The 25,428-nt window shown below is 43.2% G+C and overlaps 1 protein-coding gene and 1 long non-coding RNA gene across 3 annotated transcripts in view; one reads left to right on the top strand and one right to left on the bottom strand.

Moving 5' to 3' along the window:
• The window catches only part of FAM135B (family with sequence similarity 135 member B), a 162,504-nt gene that overhangs the window by 95,084 nt on the left and 41,992 nt on the right, over positions 1–25,428 (bottom strand). Inside the window, exon 2 of the mRNA XM_079984151.1 lies at positions 3,636–3,731. Within this exon, the coding sequence (XP_079840277.1) occupies positions 3,636–3,712 (77 nt within the window). The 5' untranslated portion in view covers positions 3,713–3,731. The remainder of the gene's footprint in view (positions 1–3,635; positions 3,732–25,428) is intronic.
• LOC307220571 lies at positions 65–24,505 on the top strand. Of its 2 annotated transcripts, none has more exons than XR_013840932.1 (4): positions 65–168; positions 3,620–3,742; positions 20,570–20,643; positions 22,944–24,505. It is a non-coding gene; the product is annotated as an uncharacterized lncRNA (long non-coding RNA). The 2 variants fall into 2 exon arrangements; XR_013840933.1 differs by lacking the exon at positions 65–168 and adding an exon at positions 3,244–3,538.

The following is a 25,428-nucleotide window of genomic DNA, read 5'->3' on the forward strand; positions in this document are numbered from 1 at the left end:
GAAAGGAGAATGTTAGCCGCTTTGAGACTCCTTAAAGGGAGTGAAAGGCTGGATATCAAATCCAAACTCTTCTTCTTCTTCTTCAATGGTGAGGGATGATGGCAGGAGTTGACCAAGAGTATCTGGAGGACCACAGCTTCCCTATCCATCCTCTGCTGTGTAGATACTGTAAGCTTTCTTATGCAATGTTGACATTATTAGTGCTAGATGCATGATCTCTGCTATCTCAAATTGTGTGTTTTTTTCTTAATCCTGCTCAGTTGCTATTCTTGACTGGGGAGGGGGTGGCACTATGCTTGGCTTGGCGGCTCACCATGAATTGTACACCTTTTCATAGCATCTCCTTTTGGGGTAAAGAAACCATGCATCGTATCATGCAGATATTTTTTTGCTGACTGGTAAAATGCTCAGAGCATGATAATCTCAAGAGTATGCATTTCCTGTCCCCAACGTTATTACTATTGTTCTTGTTGCCTGACAGCAACTATCTCCCGCTATGGTTACATTTCCAATTCTATTAGAAGCCAACATCCTGCTTGTTTGTGGATATCATCATAAAATACATTATGCACAGAGAGATGATTATGCTACAGTACAATACATGATTCATTTTTGCGAGCTTTTGCTATCAGAGGTGGTGGGGGTGGTGGGGTGGAATGCAATTGCACTGCCAAGGAATAAAGACATACATCTTGCCCGCAGATTAATGGATATATATTGAACACCAAAATTGGATGTAGACTGATGAAAGGATTGACTTGCATTTAATCACCTAGTGCCTTAGCAGCGAGCTCTTTTAGTAATTAATGTGCTCTGTTTTCCCCTCTAAAGTGTTACACATTTCAACTCCAGAACAAAAAGCCATTAAAAAAGACATTCCCCCCCCCCCAAAAAAAAACCCTTCAGTGTCAAGGATATTTTTTAATTTTTTTTACTAGTATGATCCTTTTCTCCCTTACTTCAGCATTTCTTCCATATTTGAGCCAAACAGGAACCTTCAAATCCACTTTAACTGATATATGGGGGAAAGCCATAACCATTTTGCCTTGCATTCAGAATGTCCAAGACCCAATCCTGCTTTGCTTTAAATTTACAAGATCCTCTTTAGGGTTCAGGAGATCCTGGACTGGGACACCGGAATGCCTCTGTAGACAACCAAAGTCCAAAACAACCTTCCTCGATCTGTTGCTTGAGAGTTGTTTTGGACTACAATTCCTATTCTCCATGACCACTGGCCGGGCTCTCTCTCTGGCTGATGGCAGTTGTAGTCTGAAAGATCTGGAGAGCATGGCTTGACTAGATCAAGGATGGAGAGCCTCCGGCATGTGGGCCAAATTTAAACCTCTTTACCTGGCCTGCTGGACTCTTCTCATGCCACAACCTCTCTCCCCATACAATGCCCCTCACCGGTCCTGGTTCAGAACCTCTTTGAGTATTTTTGCTTGGTTAGAATCCATCCCTGAACTCTGATAATGACTCTCACTAGCCTGGATGAAGGATAGAGAAGGTGTGAATCTGTGTAGAAACTATCCTACCATGCAAAGGTACAATTTGGATTAGTTGTTCCACCTGCCACTGAAAGGAAGGTGTCCCTCAAGCTGGAAAAGTTCCCCCAGGCCTGGGCTTGACAGACCAATGATCTAACATGATATAACGCAGCTTTCTTGGTTCGTAAATGCAGTGGCAATTCTCTCAGGCCTTTGTGGTTTTTTTTTCATTCTATAGATAGTTTATTTGGTCACTCTCCTAGGGCTCTGGAGGACCCCATTCTGGTCCTGCTTGTGGTCTTCTAATGGGCATCTTATCAGCCACTCTGAGATGGGCCATTTGCCTGATTCAGCCAGCTGATCTTATGTATATTATTATGCTCTGAAGTACAATATTCAAAACAAATTTAAATCAGTTCTATGATTCTATGATTGCTGGAACCTCCCACTCTTTCTCTCAGTTGCCTCTGCTTTACATTTTTCTGCCCTCCATACTCTGCTACCTCTTTTTATGTTTACAAATATACACACCAAATTTGTCAATTATTTTGAGTGGCATAAGAATAAGTTGGAGGGAATGAAGACCTGGCATAAGCAGGCAAATCAATTAATTGATCTCTGCTAAATCTGGATAATTCAGTTTCCAAGTTTATTAAAGAATGTCAGAAACTTAAAACTAATTTTGGTAGAGACTCAGCTGTCTACACTGATTAAATCATAGGTGATGGGGGTGAATTTCAATGAGGAGAAGAAATCTTCAAATGTGCATTTCTTTCAAAAATTGCATTATATATGCTTGACCTTTAGGTCTCAGTATATCTCCACACACACACACACAAATACTTACTTACTTACTTACTTACTTACTTTCAAAAAGACAATATATTTCAAACATGTCACTCCTAATTTTCCAGTGTCTGCTTTTGATTGTTGTAAACACTGATTGAGTATGCAAATTATTTCATGCATTTTTTCTCCCTGAATGTCCTCTAAACAGGACAGGGTCATAAACAAGGGGTGATTCCTATTTCAGCCTTTGAAATATTGTATTGCAGTAATTGCATAAGGCTGCAATGCTATATATACACTAGGGATGAGCTTAAATCTGTCAGTTTTAGGTTTTTTGAGTTTCTCATTTTCCCCAGTCTTAAATTCAGTTCTCCACATTTCCACCTCAGTTTGTGATTTTATTTCATTTAACAAATCCTCATGAACATTCAAAAGCATTTTCCTAATATATACATATCTATTTGCATGCAATTCTTTCTGATAGGCACATTTTTGCAAAATTTCCTCTTATATAATGCCTTTTGTGTGTTATTTTCACTATTATTTGCATTTAAACACATGCTTTACCCCAGTATATGCATTTGTATACAGTCACTTTGGGACGTAGGTGGCACTGTGGGTTAAAGCCTCAGCGCCTAGGGCTTGCTGATCGAAAGGTCGGCGGTTCGAATCCCTGCGGCGGGGTGCGCTCCCGCTGCTCGGTCCCAGTGCCTGCCAACCTAGCAGTTCGAAAGCACCTCCGGGTGCAAGTAGATAAATAGGGACCGCTTACCAGCGGGAAGGTAAACGGCGTTTCTGTGTGCGGCTCTGGCTCGCCAGAGCAGCGATGTCACGCTGGCCACGTGACCCGGAAGTGTCTCCGGACAGCGCTGGCCCCTGGCCTCTTAAGTGAGATGGGCGCACAACCCCAGAGTCTGTCAAGACTGGCCCGTACGGGCAGGGGTACCTTTACCTTTACCTTTATACAGTCACTTTAGCACCACAAAATTCAGACAAGTCTCCTAGGAAGAGGATTCCACAGGTGAGGTGCCACTACTGAAAAGGTCCACTCATCATCTGGTGCCTTCCAGATATTTTGGACTACAATTCCATCATCTGCCAGGATGGTCAATGGTCAGAGATGATGGGAGTTGTAGTCCAAAATATCTGGAGGACACCAGGCTGGCAAAGGATGATCTAATTCAACTTTTCCCATAGTCAGCCAGAAGTCCATAACTCAGGCATGAGCATGATGCCCATGGCTTGTTTCTCTGAAGCAACTGGTAAGAAGAGGGACTTTCCCTCATAACGTGGACATCTGATTAACTTCAAAGCACCTGCAACTTTCTTATGCATGGATACAGAAATCTATTGACTCACCCTCTCTGGAAGAGATCCACATTATGGAATTTGTGCAGCTCCACAGAAAAGTCGACAGTTCCCTGGACCTCCGACATGATGTTTTCAGGTCATCACCTAAAGAGCAGGTGAGAAAGGAAGGAGTTGGTTGAGCAGATGGGGAAAGATGCACAGCAGAAATTTATCAAAAGCCTATGTGGTCCCAGTGGTGATTGTGCTGGTGTTAGATCTGGAAAGCCTCTAAACCAGTCTTTCCCAGACTTGAGTCTCCAGCTGTTGCTGGACATTGCCTAGCTGTGAGTCGTGAAGGCCGCTCCCTGCAAGGCCCTTTCCACCTGGACTAGGGGGTGGGGCCCAGACTCACCAGCCCCACTGAAGAGGCTCCAGGTGAGACCAGAGGAACATCACTATGCCTGACAACAAACCTTACTGGATTGTTTTGCCCCATCTTTTTGTGCCTGCCAAAGAGCCATGTCATGCTTATGATACTATTTTATTCTCTTATTAATTGTGCTGTTTTAAATGTGCATTTTATATTTGACTTCACCTAGCAATGGTGCTATTGTTCTTAAAATGTTTAAGATTTTTTTTTGTTAACTTTGCTTGTGTTAAGTATGTATTCTGTGGTCGGCCTCCTTAGTAATGTTTTATTTTGAAATCTTTAAGATAATATTTTACTTTTCTGTTAATAATGTTGCATTGACTGTATACTCTATATTTGACTTTCTTCAGATTGTTTTATTGATGTTTTATTGATGTAAACTGCTCTGAGATTTTTCTTAGAAATATAAAGCAGTATAGAAATTAAATAAATAATAATAATAGTAACTCTCATCATCCCTAGCTAGCAGGGCCAGTGGTCAGGGATTATAGTCCAAAAACATCTGGAGGCCCAAGTTTGGGAAACACGGCTCTAAACTATAAGTTAGACTTCCTTGCCTGAGCCTGGCAGGGAAACCCCATCTCACCCAGCATACAATTTGCTGACAGCAGCCAGACACCACCTCTGGAAGCTCATCAGCAGAACTTGAAGGTATCCTCTGTCTCTTGTTGCTCATCCCAGGTCCTCACACTTCAAACATTTGATTAGCAGAAAAATCACACAGCCAGTGATGTAGCATCGGTTGCTGGTACCCGTGGTGACTGGGGGTGGCCGCCGAGACCATATAACACCAGTCCTGAAAGACCTACATTGGCTCCCATAATAACACCGGTCCTGAAAGAACTACATTGGTTCCCTGTACAATTCAAAGTGTTGGGGTTGACCTTTAAAGCCCTAAACGGCCTGGTCCCAGTATACCTGAAGGAGCATCTCCAGCCCCATCGTTCTGCCCGGATACTGAGGTCCAGTGCCGAGGGCCTTCTGGTGGTTCCCTCACTGCGAGAAGCTAAGCTACAGGGAACCAGGCAGAGGGCCTTCTCAGCAGTGGTGCCCGCCCTGTGGAACACCCTCCCATCAGATGTCAAAGAGATAAGCAACTACCTGACATTTAGAAGACATCTGAAGGAAGCCCTGTTCAGGGAAGTTTTTAATGTGTGACATTTTAATGTATTTTTAATCTTTGTTGGAAGCCACCCAGAGTGGCTGGGGAAACCCAGCCAGATGGGCAGGGTACAAATAATAAATTACTGCTACTACTAAATGTGCACCCCAGGATAGGGGGTGCATGGAGGGCACAGGGGAAACCAGCCTAGCTCTCACCATGGGAGTGTTCCCACCCCCACAGGAGCAAAGTGGGGCTGTTATGAGCCACCTGTTTGCCTGTGGCCCTTAGTGAGCAGAGAGGAGCATTGGGCCAGGCCATGCTCAGGGCGCCTGGATTGTGCCCCTTCAAAAATCATGTGCCCAGGGCCATTGCCCCCCTGGCACCCTCCACACTGTGCGCTGCACACAGCCACCCTTGCCAGGTCCATGCCCTTTTCTGTTTTCTATGCATGAAATCCCCTACCAGAATGGTCACTCTTACCTCTCTTCCTTCAAGTCCCTCCTCAAAGCCCACCTTTTCCAGTTTAGCTTCAAGATGGGGAACCTTAGGCCTAGAATCATAGAATCATAGAATCATAGAGTTGGAAGAGACCACAAGGGCCATCGAGTCCAACCCCCTGCCAAGCAGGAAACACCATCAGAGCACTCCTGACATATGGTTGTCAAGCCTCTGCTTAAAAACCTCCAAAGAAGGAGACTCCACCACACTCCTTGGCAGCAAATTCCACTGTGAAACAGCTCTTACTGTCAGGAAGTTCTTCCTAATGTTTAGGTGGAATCTTTTTTCTTGTCGTTTGGAACCATTGCTCCGTGTCCGCTTCTCTGGAGCAGCAGAAAACAACCTTTCTCCCTCCTCTATGTGACATCCTTTTATATATTTGAACATGGCTATCATATCACCCCTTAACCTCCTCTTCTCCAGGCTAAACATGCCCAGCTCCCTTAGCCGTTCCTCATAAGGCATCGTTTCCAGGCCTTTGACCATTTTGGTTGCCCTCCTCTGGACACGTTCCAGTTTGTCAGTGTCCTTCTTGAACTGTGGTGCCCAGAACTGGACTCCAGGTGAGGTCTGACCAGAGCAGAATACAGTGGCACATTTGGTCTGCGGGCCAAATGTGGTCCTACAGGGCTCTCCACCTGGTCCTTAAGTTCTCTCTCAAACCACTCTCTCGCTCCTCAGGCCAAACCCCCGCCTTAGCTTCACATCCCTCCTTAAGTCGTTTTGCCTGTCTGTGGATGTGTCCTTGAACTCTGGTGGTGCTTCTTGCTTGCTTGCTTGGATAGAAGATAGAGAAACATGTGTTGAGCCTATCCTACTACATGAAGGTAAAAATTTGCATTCATCCTTCCCCTTTGGCCTTTAGCTTTGCCCTGCACTGGTATTTAGACCTTGGAAGGTTTTCCAGAATGGAATTCAGCCCCTTGTGCTAAGAAAGGTCCTCCATCATTGGTGTGTCCTTTGGCCTCCCCCACTGATCCTCATTTCCAGATGTCACAGAGCTTTAAATACACACATAATGGCATCTGCCCACCTCCTTTCACGTCCCCCTACCCTGTTACTGCTCCTTCCCTATTTTAGATCCTTAGGGCAGGGACCTGCCTCTTTTTGCCTCCATAACTCTGTAAGGTGCTGTTCACAGCTGTGACACTGCAGGCATTTATTTATTTAGCAAAATTTATATACTGCTTATGGGGGGGGGGAAATCATTACATATGTAAAATGGTATGAAATATTCATTAAAATTACAATAAAACAGACATTAAATATAGGAGGCAGAATAAAATTTGTACAGATGTAGAAGGGGGAAAAAAGGTTAAGAAACATTTTGTTTAGAAGGATGCATGCACACAAAAGCTTATACCCAAAACAAACTTAGTTGATCTCTAAGGTGCTACTGGAATTTAAAAAAAAAACATTTTAATTTATTTTTTTTAGACAAGCTTACATCCAAAGGTCTCAGGGCAGGTTACAGGGTTGTTGCGTTGTGGTTTTTTTTTTTTTGTTTTTTTTAAAAAGTATTTCATTATCGATTTTATTGCATTAGCCATGTGGCCATAGCATAATATACATAGAAATAGCAACATAAAATGGGGATGGGGAGATAAAAGTAGATGTCGTCCTGGGCGAATACTTTGAAAAAATGAGGATAACAAAATTAACAAGGGATTTAAAACATCGAGTGACAGGGAATACATAAACAAGTTCGATTGTGCGGCGTATCGACTACTTCTGTGGTATTAAAGAAGAAGTTGGTGCCGCTTTCCTCTTCATCACACTAAGCAGGAAGTTAGCTGTCATCTCGGTAATCCAACAGTCAGAATCCTGCAGAAGAAGGGACACTATCCAAGGCTGGATTAAAAAAGTATTTAAAATAATAATATTGAGAGCAGGTAAAGGATAAATTTATAATTAGGATGATTTGACGAGTTTCCAGTTAATGAGAGATAGAACAATAGTATCTGGGATAGCTCAGCTGGTAGAATATGAGACTCTTAATCTCAGGATTGTAGTTTTGAGCCCCATGTTGGGCAAAGGTTTCCTGCATATTGCAGTGGGTTGGACTAGATGACCCTTGCGATCCCTTCCAACTCTGAAAGCTATGATTCTATTCTCATGTTATTCTGCATTTAAGTTGCACAGTGAGTGTAGAGAGAGGCTAATTCTCGCCCTATTAAAAACTCTCCAAGGAGGATCTGTTAATTTGGTATTGTTTTATTTAAAGGTCATTCCTTCCCTTATTCCTGAGAGGGTAGCAATAAATGAATAAATAAATCTGAATTCATTACACACCAGTATAATTTTTTTTCTGCCTTCTTGAGGATATAACTGTTTTAACTGGTTGTACGTTTGTATTTGTGCATTCAGTAATATCAGTCTGTGGCAGTAATTCATTTAATTTAAAGTTACCTATTAAAATCAGCCTAGAGGCAAACCAGGGTCCTATGAATGTGAGGGCAAAAAGTCAGGTCTGATCCTAATCATATTGTTGCAAGCAATTGCAAGAGTCCTCCAATGCAGGAATCACAGCTAATTCCTGGTGCCAGAATGTCAAAGGGGTTGGTGTCTGCCTTCTTCCAAAGAGAGGCCATCCCACCTTTGTGGTGCCAACACATAGAAGGCCTAGCTACTTAGAAAAGTAAAGTTCTAAAATGCAAACTTTAAAAATGCAAAGTTCTTTAATAATAATGATGATGATGAGCCATCAATGCAGACGTAACGGTTTTCATTTGCCAAAGCTGATAAATTCTGTCTAAAAATGGGCTTTACGGCCAGGAAAAGCCTGCTGAAGATGGATCAGATCACCTGATTGAATATTGAATGCGTCTCCTTCACATATTGTGCAGCTTTGCATTTCATGGGCATGGGGTGAGCAAATGGAAAACTTACCTGCCTTGTGCAAAGGTTCAGCTGAGTGGTGATCTGATCCACCTAAGCTGTAATCTAACATGGCAAATCTGCGACTCACCTGGTGTGGCCTTGTGGCCCCCTGTGCATCTGACCTATGCTTGAAGACCCATGCTTTAAAACGTCAATAGAATTGTAGAGTTAGAAGGGACCACAAGAGTATCTAGTCCAACCCTCTGCCATGCAAGAACCACAGCTCAAGTATACCTGACCTTTGTTTGAAAGCCTCTAATGATAAGTATTGGGGACGCGGGAGGCACTGTGGGTTAAACCACAGAGCCTAGGACTTGCCAATCAGAAGGTTGGCAGTTCGAATCCCCGCAATGGGGTGAGCTCCCGTTGCTCAGTCCCAGCTCCTGCCAACCTAGCAGTTTGAAAGCACGTCAAAGTGCAAGTAGATAATAGGTACCACTCCAGTGGGAAGGTAAACGGCGTTTCCGTGCGCTGCTCTGGTTCGCCAGAAGTGGCTTGGTCATGTTGGCCACATGACCCGGAACCTGTACGCCAGCTCCCTCGGCCAATAAAGCAAGATGAGCTCCGCAACCCCAGAGTCGGCCACGACTGGACCTAATCGTCAGGGGTCCCTTTACCTTTACCTAATGATAAGTATTAAACCCTTAAAAATCACACCAAAAGGGATAGATACATGGTAGATGCCCTGTGTGTGTGGTTTGGCCCAGTCACCAAGCATTAGTGAGATCAAATGTGCAAGCCTTGCAAATTCCACCAACACATGACAAGAACCAGAGAACGAAACGAGAAACACACAGTATCGTTTGCATTAAGAACACCACCATACATTACAAGCGACAAAGAGCAAACCTGTTTACTGACCTGACTGCTGATCAATCTTCCCAGTGTTATTCTTCAGCAAAAAAATATAACCCAGCCTCACTATTTTGGTTACACTTGCCTGCTTCTGTTACCAAATCCTTTCCCAAATCATCATCATCATCAGGGGCAATGCCGCAGCAAAACAAAACACCCCATGGAACGAGACCATGGCTCAAAAACAGGAGAGCGAGAGAAAGAATTTGCTGTCTTGCTTAGAAAATATGCAAGGCTTCATAATATATTTGTCAGGCACTGTGTTGCATTAGGTTTCCAGCTACGAAGCTGGGATTTGTTTGCCGGTGGAAAAATAATAATAGAACCTTTAGAAAGAAAGAAGAAAAGCCGTCCCCCTCTCTGTTCTGCTTATGAAATATTGTCCCACAGAACAGAATATTTCTCACTCTTTCTCCCTCGCTCTCCCGCTAGCACAAAAATCAATGAAGTCAGATTCGGAGAGTACCAAAATAATGATATGCTGCTTCAGAAATAAAGGGCAACTGTGAGTCATGAGCAAAGACATGCTCGCTTACAATAAAGTGTTTGAAAAAGTGAGCGGAGCAGAGAGATAAGGCATGTTATTTATTTATTTCGTACACACACACACAGTTCTCAAGCATGAACTTCCACAGCCCAGCAGCTTGGGCTTTTCCCTTTCTGCAAGTTATTTGTGGCTCATAGGTAAAGGGACCCCTGACAATTAAGTCCAGTCACAAATGACTCTAGGGTTGCAGCACTCATCTTGCTTTGAAAGCCAAGGGAGCCGGAGTTTGTCTGCTTCCGCAGACAGTTTTCCCGAGTCATGTGGCCAGCATTACTAAACTGCTTCGGGCGAAACCAGAGCAGTGCATGGAAATGCTGTTTACCTTCCCACCAGAGCGGTACCTATTTATCTACTTGCACTGCATGCTTTTGAACTGCTAGGTTGGCAGGATCTGGGACAGAGCAACGGGAGCTCACCCTGTCACAGGGATTCGAACCGCCAACCTTTTGATCGGCAAGCCCAAGCGGCACAGTGGTTTAACTCACAGCACCACCCACGTCCCTTGTGGCTCATAGCTGCTGATAAATCCAAAGTAGAATATCCACGGTCAATGGCAATATACCATCAGATGTTAAATATTGGAGGGAATGGGCTGCTGCTTTGTTGCACTGCTCCAGCATTTCTCCAATGAAAACAGGGATGTCATATTTAATAATAGTAATAATAATAATAATAATAATAATAATAATAATAATAATACCCCACCCATCTGACTGGGTTGCTCCAGTCACTCTGGGCAGCTTCCGGCATATATAAAAACATAATAAAACATTAAACATTAAAAAAGCTTCCCTATACAGGGCTTCCTTCAGATGTCTTCTAAAGGTTGCATAGTTAGTTACCTCCTTGGCTCGGGGGGGTCACCCTCCAACATTTCTCTGATGAAAATAGGGACACCCTAAGGGGTGCGGGTGACGCTGTGGTCTAAACCGCTGAGCCTTGGACTTGCTGATCAAAAGGTCAGCAGTTTGAATCCCCACAACGAGGTGCGCTCCTGTTGCTGGGTCCCAGCTCCTGCCAACCTAGCAGTTTGAAAGCACGCCTAAAAGTGCAAGTAGATAAATAGGTAATGCTCTGGTGGGAAGTTAAATTGTGTTTCCGTATGCTGCTCTGGTGTTGGTGTTCCATTGTGCCAGAAGCGGCTTAGTCATGCTGGCCACATGACCCAGAAAACTGTCCACGGAGCGTCTCCCTTGGCCTGTAAAGCAAGATGAGCGCTGACTGGACTTAACTGTCAGGGGTCTCTTTACTTTTACCTTTAAGGAAAAGCAAGACATTCCAGGATCAATTCAGAAACTGGGACAGCTTCTATAAATCTGGGACTGTCACTGGGAAATGGGGACACCTGGAGGGTCTGATATCTGCATCCAATGAAGTCACTGTGTTCTGCATAATAGTCAAGCTGGTCCACACCTGCAGCGCCATGGCAGAGGAAAGGTGGAGCATGAAAGTGTGCAATAAATCCAATAAACAACCTTTACATGTTGCCTTTTGCAAGCTAACTGGCTGCTGATTTGGGTCTCACCCTGCCAAGACCAGAATCCAATTTTCATTGAAAGAAACGCAAAGCCACAGCTGGATGTAAGCAATTTACCACTTTTATTGCTCATAAGATGCTGTGGAACCTGGCTGATCCCTGTGCCGGTGGCTTATTTTTAGCCCAAGCAATCACCGAGGTTAGCAAACATTTATTTCACCCTATTGTTGAGCTGCTCATTTTCTGTTCTCCATCGGAAGAAGGCAAGGCCTGCATGACATGAGTAATTTCTTTAACTCCCAGCTATGATTAATGTTTCCCCAGGTTCCAGAATACTGCAAGGCTTACCACAGCTGAGAGATCTTGAATAGGGAGATCAAAAATGCTAAGGGCTTTAGACAATTCCTCTTTCCCCAGTTTGGGCACTGTTGGCGGTGTAGGTGGTGAACTGCCACCAAAGAGATCCTAGGTTCTTGTGGATAGTGGCAGAGTTCCTGACCAGCCAAAACTATACTGTGCTTCTGTCATGACACCAAGCTGGGAGGGGTAGCTAATGCCACAGAAGACAGAATCAGAATTCAAAATGACCTTAACCTAACAAACTGAATTTCAACAGGGACAAATGTAAGGATTTATACTTAAGCAGGAAGAACCAGATGCACAAATATAGGATGGGGGACACCTGGCTTACTAGAATCATAGAATCATAGAGTTGGAAGAGACCACAAGGGCCATCGAGTCCAACCCCCTGCCAAGCAGGAAACACCATCAGAGCACTCCTGACATATGGTTGTCAAGCCTCTGCTTAAAGACCTCCAAAGAAGGAGACTCCACCACACTCCTTGGCAGCAAATTCCACTGTCAAACAGCTCTTACTGTCAGGAAGTTCTTCCTAATGTTTAGGTGGAATCTTTTTTTCTTGTAGTTTTTTTTTTTTTTTTGTTTATAAAAGATTTTTATTAATTTCCAATTTTTTAACAGAAACAAAAAACAACAAAAGAAACAGACAAACAAAAAAACTCATGTTTTCATAACCTTATTTTCATAACCCTCTTTTCCCGGACTTCCCCATACCTTTCCCTTTTTGCATCCTTAATTTAGTACCATTATTCAGCAACCTATCTTGCCCAATTAAATATAAATTTATCCTCTTTCTCTATTCCACCCTTAATTTTAAACCCAATTATCGCTGCAATTCTACGTCTTCTTTTCCCTCAGCATTTTAACACTCCTCAGTTTTATAATAATTCTTAAGATACATCTTAAATTTCTTCCAATCTTCTTCCACAGTCTCTTTCTCTTGGTCGCGGATTCTGCCGGTCATTTCTGCCAGTCCCATAAAGTCAATCACTTTCGCCTGCCATTCCTCCAGCGTGGGTAGCTCTTGTGTCTTCCAATACTTTGCTAGAAGGATCCTTGCTGCCGTAGTAGCGTACAAAAAGAAATTCTTATCCTTCTTCGGCACCAACTGGCCGACCATACCCAAGAGAAATGCCTCTGGTTTCTTGTTAAAGGTGCACTTAAGCACTTTCTTAATTTCATTATAAATCATTTCCCAGAAGGCCTTAATCTTTGGGCAGGTCCACCAGAGGTGGAAAAAGGTACCCTCAGTCTCTTTACATTTCCAGCATTTATTATTGGGCAAATGATAAATCTTCGCAAGCTTGACTGGGGTCATGTACCACCTATAGATCATTTTCATAATGTTTTCTCGTAAGGCATTACATGCCGTGAATTTAATACCTGTGGTCCATAACTGCTCCCAGTCAGCAAACATAATGTCATGACCTATGTCCTGTGCCCATTTAACCATAGCAGACTTCACTGTCTCATCTATTGTATTCCACTTCAACAGCAAGTTGTACATTCTTGATAAATTCTTAGTATTGGATTCTAACAATTCTGTTTCCAATTTCGATTTCTCCACCTGGAAACCAATTTTCCTGTCTTGTTTGAAAGCCTCCATTATTTGAAAATAATGGAGCCAATCTCGTACCTTGGACTTTATTTTCTCATAACTTTGTAATTTAAATTCACCACCTTCTTGTTCTAAGATCTCAGAGTATTTCGGCCAATTGGTTGTCATATTAAGTTTCTTTACTTCCTTAGCCTCCATAGGTGAAAGCCACCTGGGAGTTCTGTTTTCCAGTAAATCTTTATACCGTATCCATACATTATATAGTGCTTTCCTGACAATATGATTTTTGAAACCCTTATACACTTTAACCTTGTCATACCAGATATATGCATGCCAACCAAAATTATTGTCAAATCCTTCCAAATCTAGAATGTCTGCATTTTCAAGAAGTAGCCAATCTTTTAACCAGCAGAAAGCTGCCGATTCATAGTAAAGTCTTAAGTCCGGCAGGGCAAACCCCCCTCTTTCTTTAGAGTCGGTAAGTATCTTAAACTTAATTCTGGGCTTTTTGCCCTGCCAGACAAATTTAGATATGTCTTTCTGCCACTTCTTGAAACAGTCCAGTTTATCAACAATTTGTAATGTCTGAAATAACATTCTAGGCAATACATTCATTTTGATCACAGCAATTCGACCTAACAAGGAAAGCTTCAGGTTTGACCATATTTCTAAATCTTTCTTTATCTCAGTCCAGCACTTGTCATAATTGTCCTTAAATAAGTTCACATTCTTAGATGTCATGTTAATCCCCAGGTATTTTACACTCTTTGCCACCACTAACCCAGTTTCCTCTTGGAATCTTTCCCTTTCAACATTTGTTAAGTTCTTTTCCAATACCTTAGTTTTTTGTTTATTCAACTTAAATCCTGCGACCTGGCCAAATACTTGAATTAATTCCAAGGCTCTTTTGGTACTAGTGTCTGGCTCTTGCAAGGTCAGTACTAAGTCATCTGCAAAAGCCTTTAATTTGTAATGTCTGGCTCCGACCTGAATCCCTTTTACCAGCTGATCTCCCCTAATCATATTTAACAGGACCTCCAGGACCGATATAAAAAGTAATGGGGATATTGGGCACCCCTGACGTGTCCCTTTTTCTATAGGTAGTTCATCCATAACCACATTATTTACAATTAACTTCGCCTTTTGCTCAGAATAAATTGCACTTATACCATTTTCAAACCTTTGACCTACCCCCATCCCATGGAGATTCTTTTTCATAAATTTCCAAGATATATTGTCAAAGGCTTTCTCCGCGTCCACAAAAATTAGAACTGCCTTCGTATTAATGTTCACTGTCAGCATTTCTATAATGTCAATTATATTCCTTACATTAGTAGATATATGCCTACCCGGGAGAAAGCCTGCCTGGTCTCTATGAATCTCCTCCACCAGCACCTTCTTTAGTCTTTTTGCCAAAATGTCTGCAAAAATTTTGTAATCCACATTAAGTAGTGATATAGGGCGGTAGTTCTTGATCTGTTTTTTATCGACCTCAGTCTTTGGTATAAGTGTGATGAAGGCTTCTTTCCACGTCTCAGGTGCCCTTTTCCCCTCTAATATCTCGTTGCAAACCTCCTTAAGTGGCTGAATTATCCAGTCTTTCAAGGCTTTGTAATATCTGGAGGTTAGTCCATCTGGCCCTGGAGATTTCCCCAGTTGCATGTTTTGAATGGCACCCTCGATTTCTTGTTCAGTCATTTTCTCATTTAGAAACGCTATACTTTGTTGCGAAATTTTTTGTAATCCATATTTCTTAAGAAATTCTTCAATGTCTCTTTCATTTTCCGGCCCTTGTGCATACAATCTTCTGAAATAGCTCTGAAAGCAGTTGCTGATCTCATTTGGTTTCGAAATATTCTTTCCATCTACCTCCAAACTTGTAACTGTGTTCAATTTCAGTCTCTTCTTCAGTTGCCATGACAGGAGTTTCCCACATTTATCTGCCGATTCAAATGTCTTTTGTCTCATTCGTTTAATTTTCCATTCAATCTCCTGGTTCATCAATTCCATATATTGCTTCTGATACAATTTGATTTGTCTCAAGATCTCATGTGACTTTGGGTTGGATCTCAGTTTCTTTTCACTGTCTTTTATCTTTTCCAGAATTTTATCTTTCTTCTCCTGTTGTTTCCTCCTTTTCAAGGAATTCTGCTGTATCAGGAAACCCCTCATCACGGCCTTGCTTGCGTCCCAGATCACTCGTTTCTCCACTTCTGTCCTTAGATTTATCTCAAAATAGTCCTTCAAAGTCTTTTGGGCCTTTTGGTACACCTCTGGATCTTTAAATAGGGTGTCATTCATTCTCCATCTGAAAGAGCCAGCTGTTGCTATTTTCATTTCCATCTTTACTGCATTGTGGTCGGAGCATGTCTTTGGGCAGATTTCCACTTTCTTTATCTTAGGAGCCATCCCACTAGTAATCCATATTTGATCTATTCTTGTCCAGGTCATCTGTGATTCTGAAAAGAATGTTCCCTCCCTCTCGAGGGGGTTTCTTATTCTCCAAATGTCGATCAGGTCCAAGTTGTCAGTCATTTCAAAAAAAGTCTTAGGTAGTCTCCCGTCCTTGGAGATCACCTGTCTTTGTGCTTTGTCCATATTTGTAGAGACAACCCCGTTCATATCGCCTAATAAAATCACCTTATAATCCAGATAATTTGTTAGTGTCTCATGTAATTTCTTATAAAATTCTGCCTTCCCTTCATTTGGTGCATAAATTCCAAATATCAAAATTTTTTCTCCTTGAATCTGTATCTCAATTGCCAAGATTCTGCCCTGTTCATCTTTAAAAATCTGTCTTGGAGCCAATTTTTCTTTTGCGTATATCACCACTCCTCTTTTCTTAACTTTATCTGATGAAATAAATTCTTGTCCCAATCTTTTATTTATAAGTAATCTTCTGTGTGCTCTTGTCACGTGGGTTTCTTGTAAACAAATCAGATCCAATTGTTCTTTCTTCAAAATGTGAAAAACCTCACGCCTTTTTCTGGGAAGGTTCAGTCCATTACAGTTCCAAGTTAAAATTCTCAGAGACATTGTTAGTTAGTTACCTCCAACTGCCCCCTGCAGCTGTTCTTCGTCCGTTGGTGATTTGAGTCCAAATGTCAAATTCCCCAAGTCTGTATCTGCAGTTGAGTTGAGGACCCCTTTCACCAGGTCTTCTCCGTGTTTATGTAGGAACTGTTCTTTATCTTGTACAGTTTTTATCTTGACTTTCTTTCCTCTGAAGTTGAAGGACAAACCCTGTGGAAACTCCCACCTGAAAGGTATGTTGTTCTTCTTCAGCAGGTCCACCAAAGTCTTAAACTGAGTTCTCACCTCCAAAATATATTTTGGGATATCCCTGTAGATTTGCACAGAGACGTTTTGAATCTGAAGCGTTTTCTGGTAATGCAAACTAAGTATCTTGTCTCTCTCCTCTTTCGACCTCAATGTAATCAGGCAGTCCCTTGGAATCTTCCTGCCTTGCCTTCTACCCAATCTGAAGGCGGTTGTAATCTCAAATTCTGTTCCCTCTAGGTTTTCCTGCCAGAAGTCTGAAATTTCTTTTGTGAGAAAGTCCACTAGGTTGTCCCCCTCACTCTCAGGAACCAACCTAAGTCTTAAGTTCTTCTCCTTACGCTGCATGTCCCATAAAGAAAGGGTCGCCTCATGCTGGTCAAGCCTCCTACAAACAGGAACTAAATTTTCCTGTGTAGATTCCGCAGTAGATTTAGCCTCTTCTGCAATTTTCCTTATTGTGGCGTTCTCCTCTACCAACTGTTGTATAATCTGTGTATTAGACGTTACGCTCTTCGTGTTTAAATCCAATTTTGCCGTTAGATCTGCCAGTTGCTTAGTATTTTCTGTACTCTGTTTGTTCAATCTTTCTAAAGATTCATTTATCTTCAATAATGCCTGCGTCACTGACTCCATGAATGCACTTATTCCCTTTTCCTGTCCACCTGGGCCTGTTGGCAATAGTCCTGATAAGGAGCCCCTTTTCTTATGTGCTGCCTTGGACTTGGATCTTGTTGCTATTTCATCTCCAGGGCCGCTCATGTCCCAAGGTCGTTCTCACAGGAACTGGTTTGAATGAAAAAAACCAGTGACTAACAATCGTGTTGCAACTGTTACTTCCAGCCCTCTAGAGGGAGCTGAAATCTTCAGTATAGCAAGGAAACAATGAATCCAAAAGCCCTCAGAGGGAAAAGTTACTAAAAACTTCTCTCAGTCTTTTTAGTTGCAACCGTATAATTTTTACAAAGTCTCAATAAATTGTATCAAATAAAGTCTCCTCTTTGCAATGTCTTTGACAGCTCCCTGTCAAAGTGTATCACTCAGGCAGTCCGCTCCCAGAGACAGAGTCTGCAGTAGATTGTCCCTTAAAAAATTTCCCTGCAGGTTTCCTTTCTTCTTCACCCCCCCCCCCGTTCCTGCTCCCTAGGGGGGAGGACTTAAGTCAATGCTGGGGGGGGTTAATCCTTTTTTAAAAAATTTCCCTTAAAAGATGTCAATTGCAGCTTACCAAGTCCGTTGCTTTAGCAGTCATGCAATCTGGGGAAGGCAGACTTCCTTTGTTAACCAACCCCACTTTCGGCCAAATTTTGAAGAAATTAAATTTAAAGTCCCGAAAGGGTTGCCAATCCTACTGACGGGAATCTCTTTCAGTCCAAATAACAGGAAGAAGTCGGCGCTCTCCGCTAATGGCGATGCGGCTTCACTCCACGAGCTGGGTAGCGACTCTCAGCTCTGCGCTCCCCCGATGCTCCTCCGGAGCCTTTAAAAAGGCTCTTTCGCAGTAAAAGGGGGCGCAAACGATGCCCACCGAGTCTCCTTGCTCACAGGCTTCCGCGCCTGTGATTTTAGGGGTCCCCGCTTCGCCGTAGCGGTCAGACCCGAACTCGCGGAGCAGCTCTCTCTCCGGAGAACGGAGAGCGAGCCGCCATTAGCGCCGGCGCCAACCGGAAGTCCCTTTTTTTCTTGTAGTTTGGATCCATTGCTCCGTGTCCGCTTCTCTGGAGCAGCAGAAAACAACCTTTCTCCCTCCTCTATGTGACATCCTTTTATATATTTGAACATGGCTATCATATCACCCCTTAACCTCCTCTTCTCCAGGCTAAACATGCCCAGCTCCCTTAGCCGTTCCTCATAAGGCATCGTTTCCAGGCCTTGGACCATTTTGGTTGCCCTCCTCTGGACACGTTCCAGTTTGTCAGTGTCTTTCTTGAACTGTGATGCCCAGAACTGGACACAGTACTCCAGGTGAGGTCTGACCAGAGCAGAATACAGTGGCACTATTACTTCCCTTGATCTAGATGCTATACTCCTATTGATGCAGCCCAGAATTGCATTGGGTTTTTTAGCTGCCGCGTCACACTGTTGGCTCATGTCAAGTTTGTGGTCAACCAAGACTCCTAGATCCCTTTCACATGTACTGCTCTCAAGCCAGGTGTCCCCAATCTTGTATTTGTGCCTCTCATTTTTTTTTTGCCCAAGTGCAATACTTTACATTTCTCCTTGTTAAAATTCATCTTGTTTGTTTTGGCCCAGTTCTCTAATCTGTCAAGGTCGTTTTGAAGTGTGATCCTGTCCTCTGGGGTGTTAGCCACCCCTCCCAGTTTGGTGTCATCTGCAAATTTGATCAGGATGCCCTTGAGTCCATCATCCAAGTTGTTGATAAAGATGTTGAATAAGACCGGGCCCAAGACAGAACCCTGTGGCACCCCACTAGTCACTCTTCTAATAGTAGTACTAGTAGTACATGTGAAAAGGATCTAGGGATCTTGGTGGACCACAAGCTTTACATGAGTCAACAGTGTGATGAAGCACCAAAACAAGCTAATGCTGTTCTAAGCTGCATCAACACAAGTATAGTGTCCAGATCAAGGGAAGCAATGGTACCACTCTTTTCTGCCTTGGTGAGACTACATCTGGAATACTGTATCCAACTCTGGGAACCTCAGTTTAAGAAGGATATTGACAAGCTGGAATGTGTGCAGAGGAGGGCAACCAAGATGATCAAGGGACTGGAAACTAAGTCTTAAGAGATGTGCTTGAAGGAGCTGTGTATGTTTAGCCTGGAAAAGAGGAGACTGAGAGGAGATATGATAGCTATCTTAAAGGCTGTCACATGGAAGAGGGAACATATTTGTTTTCTCCTGCTCTGGAAGGTAGAACTGGAACCAATGGCTTTAAGATTCTATATCAACACAAGAGGGAACTCCTTGTAAGATCCTTCTCTGATATTGCTGAAGGTGATCTATTCAGTACAGTAGCACTTCTACTAACGAGGATGCAGTCCACAATCTTATTTATTTAGTACATTTATATACCACCTTTTATTTTCTCAAGGAGCTCAAGGTGGTGTATGTGGTTCTACCCCTCCCCATTTCACCCTCACAGCAACCCTGTGAGGTAGGCTAGGCTGACAGATGGCAACTGGCGCAAGGTCACCCAATGAGCTTCACGGCTGAGTGGGGATTCGAACCCTGGTCTCCAAGGTCATGATGGTCCAATGCTCCAACCATTACGCCATGTGTGGGTAGGGACTGTCTTGTTTTGATTATCTGCAAGTTGCTCTGGCAGCCTTTAGGGCTGAAGATTGAGGTACAAATGCTCTAAATTACAAACAACCAAACAAGAACAGAGCAGGAAGAGCAAGCAGTCAATTGCGCATTGTAAATTTCCAGGGGGATATTTACAGAGACCTTTTACAGGTGGCATAGGAAGCAGAGACAGAGACAGGGACACAGGTGGCGCTGTGGGTTAAACCACAGAGCCTAGGACTTGCCAATCAGAAGGTTGGAGGTTCGAATCCCCGCAGCGGGGTGAGCTCCTGTTGCTCAATCCCTGCTCCTGCCAACCTAGCAGTTCAAAAGCACGTCAAAGTGCGAGTAGATAAATAGGTACTGCTCCAGCGGGAAGGTAAACGGTGTTTCCGTGTGCTGCTCTGGTTTGCCAGAAGCAGCTTAGTCATGCTGCCCACATGACCTGGAAGCTGTACGCCGGCTCCCTCGGCCTACAGAGCGAGATGAGCGCCGCAACCCCAGAGTCGGTCATGACTGGACCTAATGGTCAGGGGTCCCTTTGCCTTTACCTTATTTACAGAGGCCTTTTACAGGTGGCATAGGAAGCAGAGACAGACAAACTTTCACCCAGTGACATCAGCTGTGGGTGGCTGTTTCTTTCTATAGCCTATCCTGTTTCCCCTAATATAGTCCATTTTTAAATGTTATTTTCATGAGTATATGAATTCCTATATACATTTTATTCTAATATATGCAGTTCTTGGTATGCATTATTTGTCTGCAGAACTGCATCACAAAATTCATTTCGAAGGATGGCTGCGTTCCTGTTCTCATACCGTTTTGGAAATTGCAAACCAGGTAGGTGCGCCTTTATGGGCAAAATGAAATTGACTCCCCCCCCCCCCATCCCTGGAGCTGGTAATAATAGCTGCACTCCCAACAGCAGTGAACCTCCCTTTCCCCTTGGTTAAATTTTGCAGTTTCCCCTGCTTCACCAAGACAGGTAGCAAAACATTATTTCGGCATGTTTCATTTTATCTGCTGTGCCATCTGTTTGTGGGGGGAAGGAGTTAGGAATAGTTTCAGGTAAAAGCACACTGGGGAGTTGGTTATGGAGAAAATGAAATTGTGTTAGCTGGAAGAGGTCCCAGGCTCTAGAGCTGGGATGTGCTATGGTTAAATGCACCAGGGTCTCTTTTCATTTCCATAGTGCAATGATGAGTGAGTTATCATGTGCTCTCTAGGGCTGTATTCACATGGCATTTATTCAATTCCACTGGCATCCCCCTAACTGTTAATTTCCACATTATATTTGAGCTTTCACACAACGTAAACACCACTTCTGAAACTATAGTTGAAGATAATGCATATTAAGCACTCATTTCTGTATTATTTGCAAAGAGCTGTTTCCTGGAAGCAAATAACATGGAAATGAGCACTAAACTTGTGCTATAAAGGTAAAAGGTAAAAGACCTATAAAGGTAAAAGGTAAAAGACAGTTAAGGCCAATCAAAGGCGACTATGGGGTTGCGGCGCACATCTCGCTTCAGACCGAGGGAGCTGACATTTGTCCGAAACAGCTTTCCGGGTCATGTGGCCATCAGGACTAGATCACTTTTGGCACAATAGAACACTGTGACGGAAATCAGAGCACACGGAAATGCCGTTTACCTTCCCACCACAGCGGTACCTATTTATCTACTTGCACTGGTGTGCTTTCTAATTGCTAGGTTGGCAGGAGCAGGGACTGAGCAATGGGAGCTCATTCCATCACGGGGATTCAAACCACCAGCCTTCTGATCAGCAAGCCCAAGAGCCTCAGTGGTTTAGACCACAGGGCCACCTGTGCTATAGAGCTGGAAGGTACCCCACAGTAATCTAGTCCCACCTCCTGCAATGCAGCGACCACAGCTAAAGAATCTCTGGCAGATGGATTTTAAACCTCTGTTTAAAATTATCCAAGGAAGTTCCAGAAGTTGCTTTGACATCACGCGAAAGCTCAAATATAATGTGGAATTTAATAGTTGGGAAGAAGCCATGAAAACAGACTAAACTAAAGTCAAACTTATGGAATACGCAGAAATGGCAAAACTGACGGGAATACTCAGAGACAATGACAATAAAAACTTTTAAAAGACTGGGAACCATGCATGCTGAATTTACAGAAATACTGGAAGGAAATGGACTTACTAGCAGGGTTCGAGTAAAAACATACAACTAAGAAAACAAGTGTAAAGGTTAAGAGATAACAATATGGAAATTAATGAAATGTAAGATGTAATTTGAAGAAAATCTGGTTTAAGAATGATACGAATATAAGAGCACTTAACTAAAAGACGAAAAGTAAGATAGAAAAAGTAAGCAGAAGTAGCAAATTGTTAGGGATGCGGGTGCCGCTGTGGGTTAAACCACAGAGCCTAGGACTTGCCGATCAGAAGGCCGGCGGTTCGAATCCCCACCACGGGGTGAGCTTCCGTTGCTCGGTCCCAGCTCCTGCCACCGGTACCTTCTCCTTCTTCACCCCCAGTTCTAAAGGCATGGGCTGGCATACATCTGTGTCTCAAGTAGGGCATAGAATGAATGTTTGGTGTAAGGAGAGGATCTGTCACAGAAGTAAAGCCATAAGAAATACAAATGCTGTGGAATAAGCAGCGGGTGGCACTGTGGGTTAAACCACAGAGCCTAGGACTTGCCGATCAGAAGGTCGGCGGTTCGAATCCCTGTGATGGGGTGAGCTCCTGTTGCTCTGTCCCTGCTCCTGCCAATCTAGCAGTTCGAAAGCATGTCAAAGTGCAAGTAGACAAATAGGTACCGCTCCGGCAGGAAGGTAAACGGCGTTTCCGTGCGCTGGTTCGCCAGAAGCGGCTTAGTCATGATGGCCACATGACCCGCAAGCTGTATGCCGGCTCCCTCGGCCAATAAAGCGAGATGAGCGCCGCAACCCCAGAGTCGGCCACAACTGGACCTAATGGTCAGGGGTCTCTTTACCTTTACCTAGCAAATTGTTAAAGAACCAGAAGGGAAAGTTGAGGGAGGTCACGGGGTGGTGGTGGGGAGCTTTGTTTTTTAAAAATATGATAAATGTGTTGAAGATTAAATTGTAAAATCAAATAAAAATTGTATAAAGAAAACAGACTAAACTTCTCCTTGAATTCTAGGTGTTTTGGAGCTCTAACCAGAAGTGTGGACTCACAAATAGACAGAAGCTCTCCATGACATAACAAAAGGACAGGAAGCGATGGAGAAGTGAACCCAAGTCATTTAGCAAAGCAGGGGAGGCTCCAAACTTGAAAGTGAATTGACCGCTACAAACAGCAGAACATTCCAACCTCCCAGCTGTAAGCACAAATGAAATGTTTCCCATGTAAGCAATCAATTTGCTTCGTGTGCCACATCGGTAGATTGAAACAAACACGGACACCAGCAACCCTGGGAGGGAGGGATTTCCACAAGAATATCTATTTGCAGCAAAGCACAAAACCCATCATGAGGAACAGCATCTCTCTTGTGGTGCCAGAAGTGACTCGAGCTTCTCGAGATAACAGCATTTTCTTATACATGGGCAAGTCAGATGCCCCCTGCATTGGACTAGATGAACCTTGGGTCCCTTCTATGATTCTATGAAAATACAAAGAATGGGATTAGAATTTGTTTCTAATGCACTTTTTGAAAGAAGCGCCAGCACCAAGGGTTGGCAACATTAAACACCTCTTGAGGACTGAATCCTCAGGGACTAATCTCTGTGGAGCCTCCTTACTCTCCTGCTCCTCTCCTCTGAGAGTCAGTGTGGTGTAGTGGTTAAGAGTGATAGACTCATAATCTGATGAACCGGGTTCGCTTCCCCGCTCCTCCACCCGCAGCTGCTGGGTGACCTTGGGCTAGTCACACTTCTTTGAAGTCTCTCAGCACCACTCACCTCGCAGAGTGTTTGTTGTGGGGGAGGAAGGGAAAGGAGAATGTTAGCTGCTTTGAGACTCCTTTGGGTAGTGATAAAGCGGGGTATCAAATCCAAACTCTTCTTCTTCTTCTCTTCCTTGTGACTGCTACCCGTGCAATCATCCTCTCCAAGTGAGCGGCCAGGCAGAGGAGCAAGGAGAAAGAGCAAGAACATGATCTGCACACTCTGTCTCTCTATGGACATAAGAAGAACCCTTCTGGATCTAGGAGAAGTCCCAATTAGTCCAAAATACTGTTCTCAGAGTGCTCAGTCAGATGCCTCTGGGATTCCTAGTAAATAGTGTATAGTTGCATCAAAGTAGGATTCTCAGCACTTACATATAGAAGCCTGTTGCCTCTGGCAGTAAAACAGAGGCATCATGGCTAGTAGCTGCTCATTTCGCTGAACATCTTAGCTCTGATTTCAGTGGGGCACTGCCTGCAGAACATTCGGGAGCCTCAGAGAAGGGGCACATTCGGTCAGATCTCCTTCTCTGAATGTTCCTTCCCCTCTCTGTAACACGAGAGAATCCTGTGGTCTCTGGAACAACTTCCCAGGCAAAGTAGGACCGCAGCCTTAGACTTGCACTATCAGAGGTAATGAATAAATTGAAAGGCAACCATCTTTTAGAATTCCCACTTCTCCATATGTAACAATGCACTTCTCCAGCTGAGAACTGTATATAAAAATGCATATCCCAGGTATTAAAAATTTGTATGTTACTGAAAATAGCATATTAGAATAAATCCCTTTGAAAAATATTTTGGGCACATTAGGCAAATTGAATAAGAAATTAGGAGAATGCTGAATTTTCTTTTGGAAAATCACAAAATAATAATAATCACAAAAGGGTGCGTAAATGTGGAGAATATAACTTTGGACTGGACAAATGAAAGATTGCTAGAAACAGATATTGACAGCTTCACCCATCCTCACACAGGACATCATAATTCAGAGGAAGATACAAGAGTATGAAGGACACATCAAGGAAGAAAACTGCTTTCAGCCTCTCATGCCTCATGTCTGAACATCTTGTAGAATATTCACAATAAACACACAAGACATAACCAGCTGTGTTCTTAGATAAATAAGGTATACTATTCATTGTATCCAATTGTAAATTTCAACAGAAGTAACTCATAAAGTTCAACAAATGAACAAAGCAGAAGACCCAGTGGATCAGATCATTCTCTAGTCAGTTCATGCATAAGGTCAATCCATGTAATGGTGTCTATTCCACCTGTCTGTTCATAAAGTCCAAACAATCCACATGAAAAGTTGTTACAGTTCCACAAAATCCTTTCACAAAGTCTAGACAAGGATTTCATGTGGATTGTTTGGACTTATTGAGGATGCTTCATGTGACCATAGGTTTGTTTGTTGTTGTCATCTTGTAGAATAGGCATGGGGAACCGGTGGCCCTTCAGCTATTTCCCATCAGTTCCAGCCAGCATGACCAATAATCCGGAATACTGGGAGTCTGTCTGGAGGGTCTGCCAGTTGTGAACTGCCCTGTGTTCTTCAGAAGAAGGGCGGTCTACAAATTTAATAAGCAACAACAACAATGAATGCAACAAATAGATACATTTTCCCAATACACCACAAGGCGGGTCCAGATAAGCAGCAGAATGTGTGCTTGCATGCATAGGGTCAACCCACAACATCTCTGTTGTAATAGGATCTCAAGGAACAGGTCTGAGCATGGA

Source organism: Podarcis cretensis, assembly GCF_951804945.1.
Source record: "Podarcis cretensis genome assembly, chromosome: 7".
NCBI classification, from domain to species: domain Eukaryota; kingdom Metazoa; phylum Chordata; class Lepidosauria; order Squamata; family Lacertidae; genus Podarcis; species Podarcis cretensis.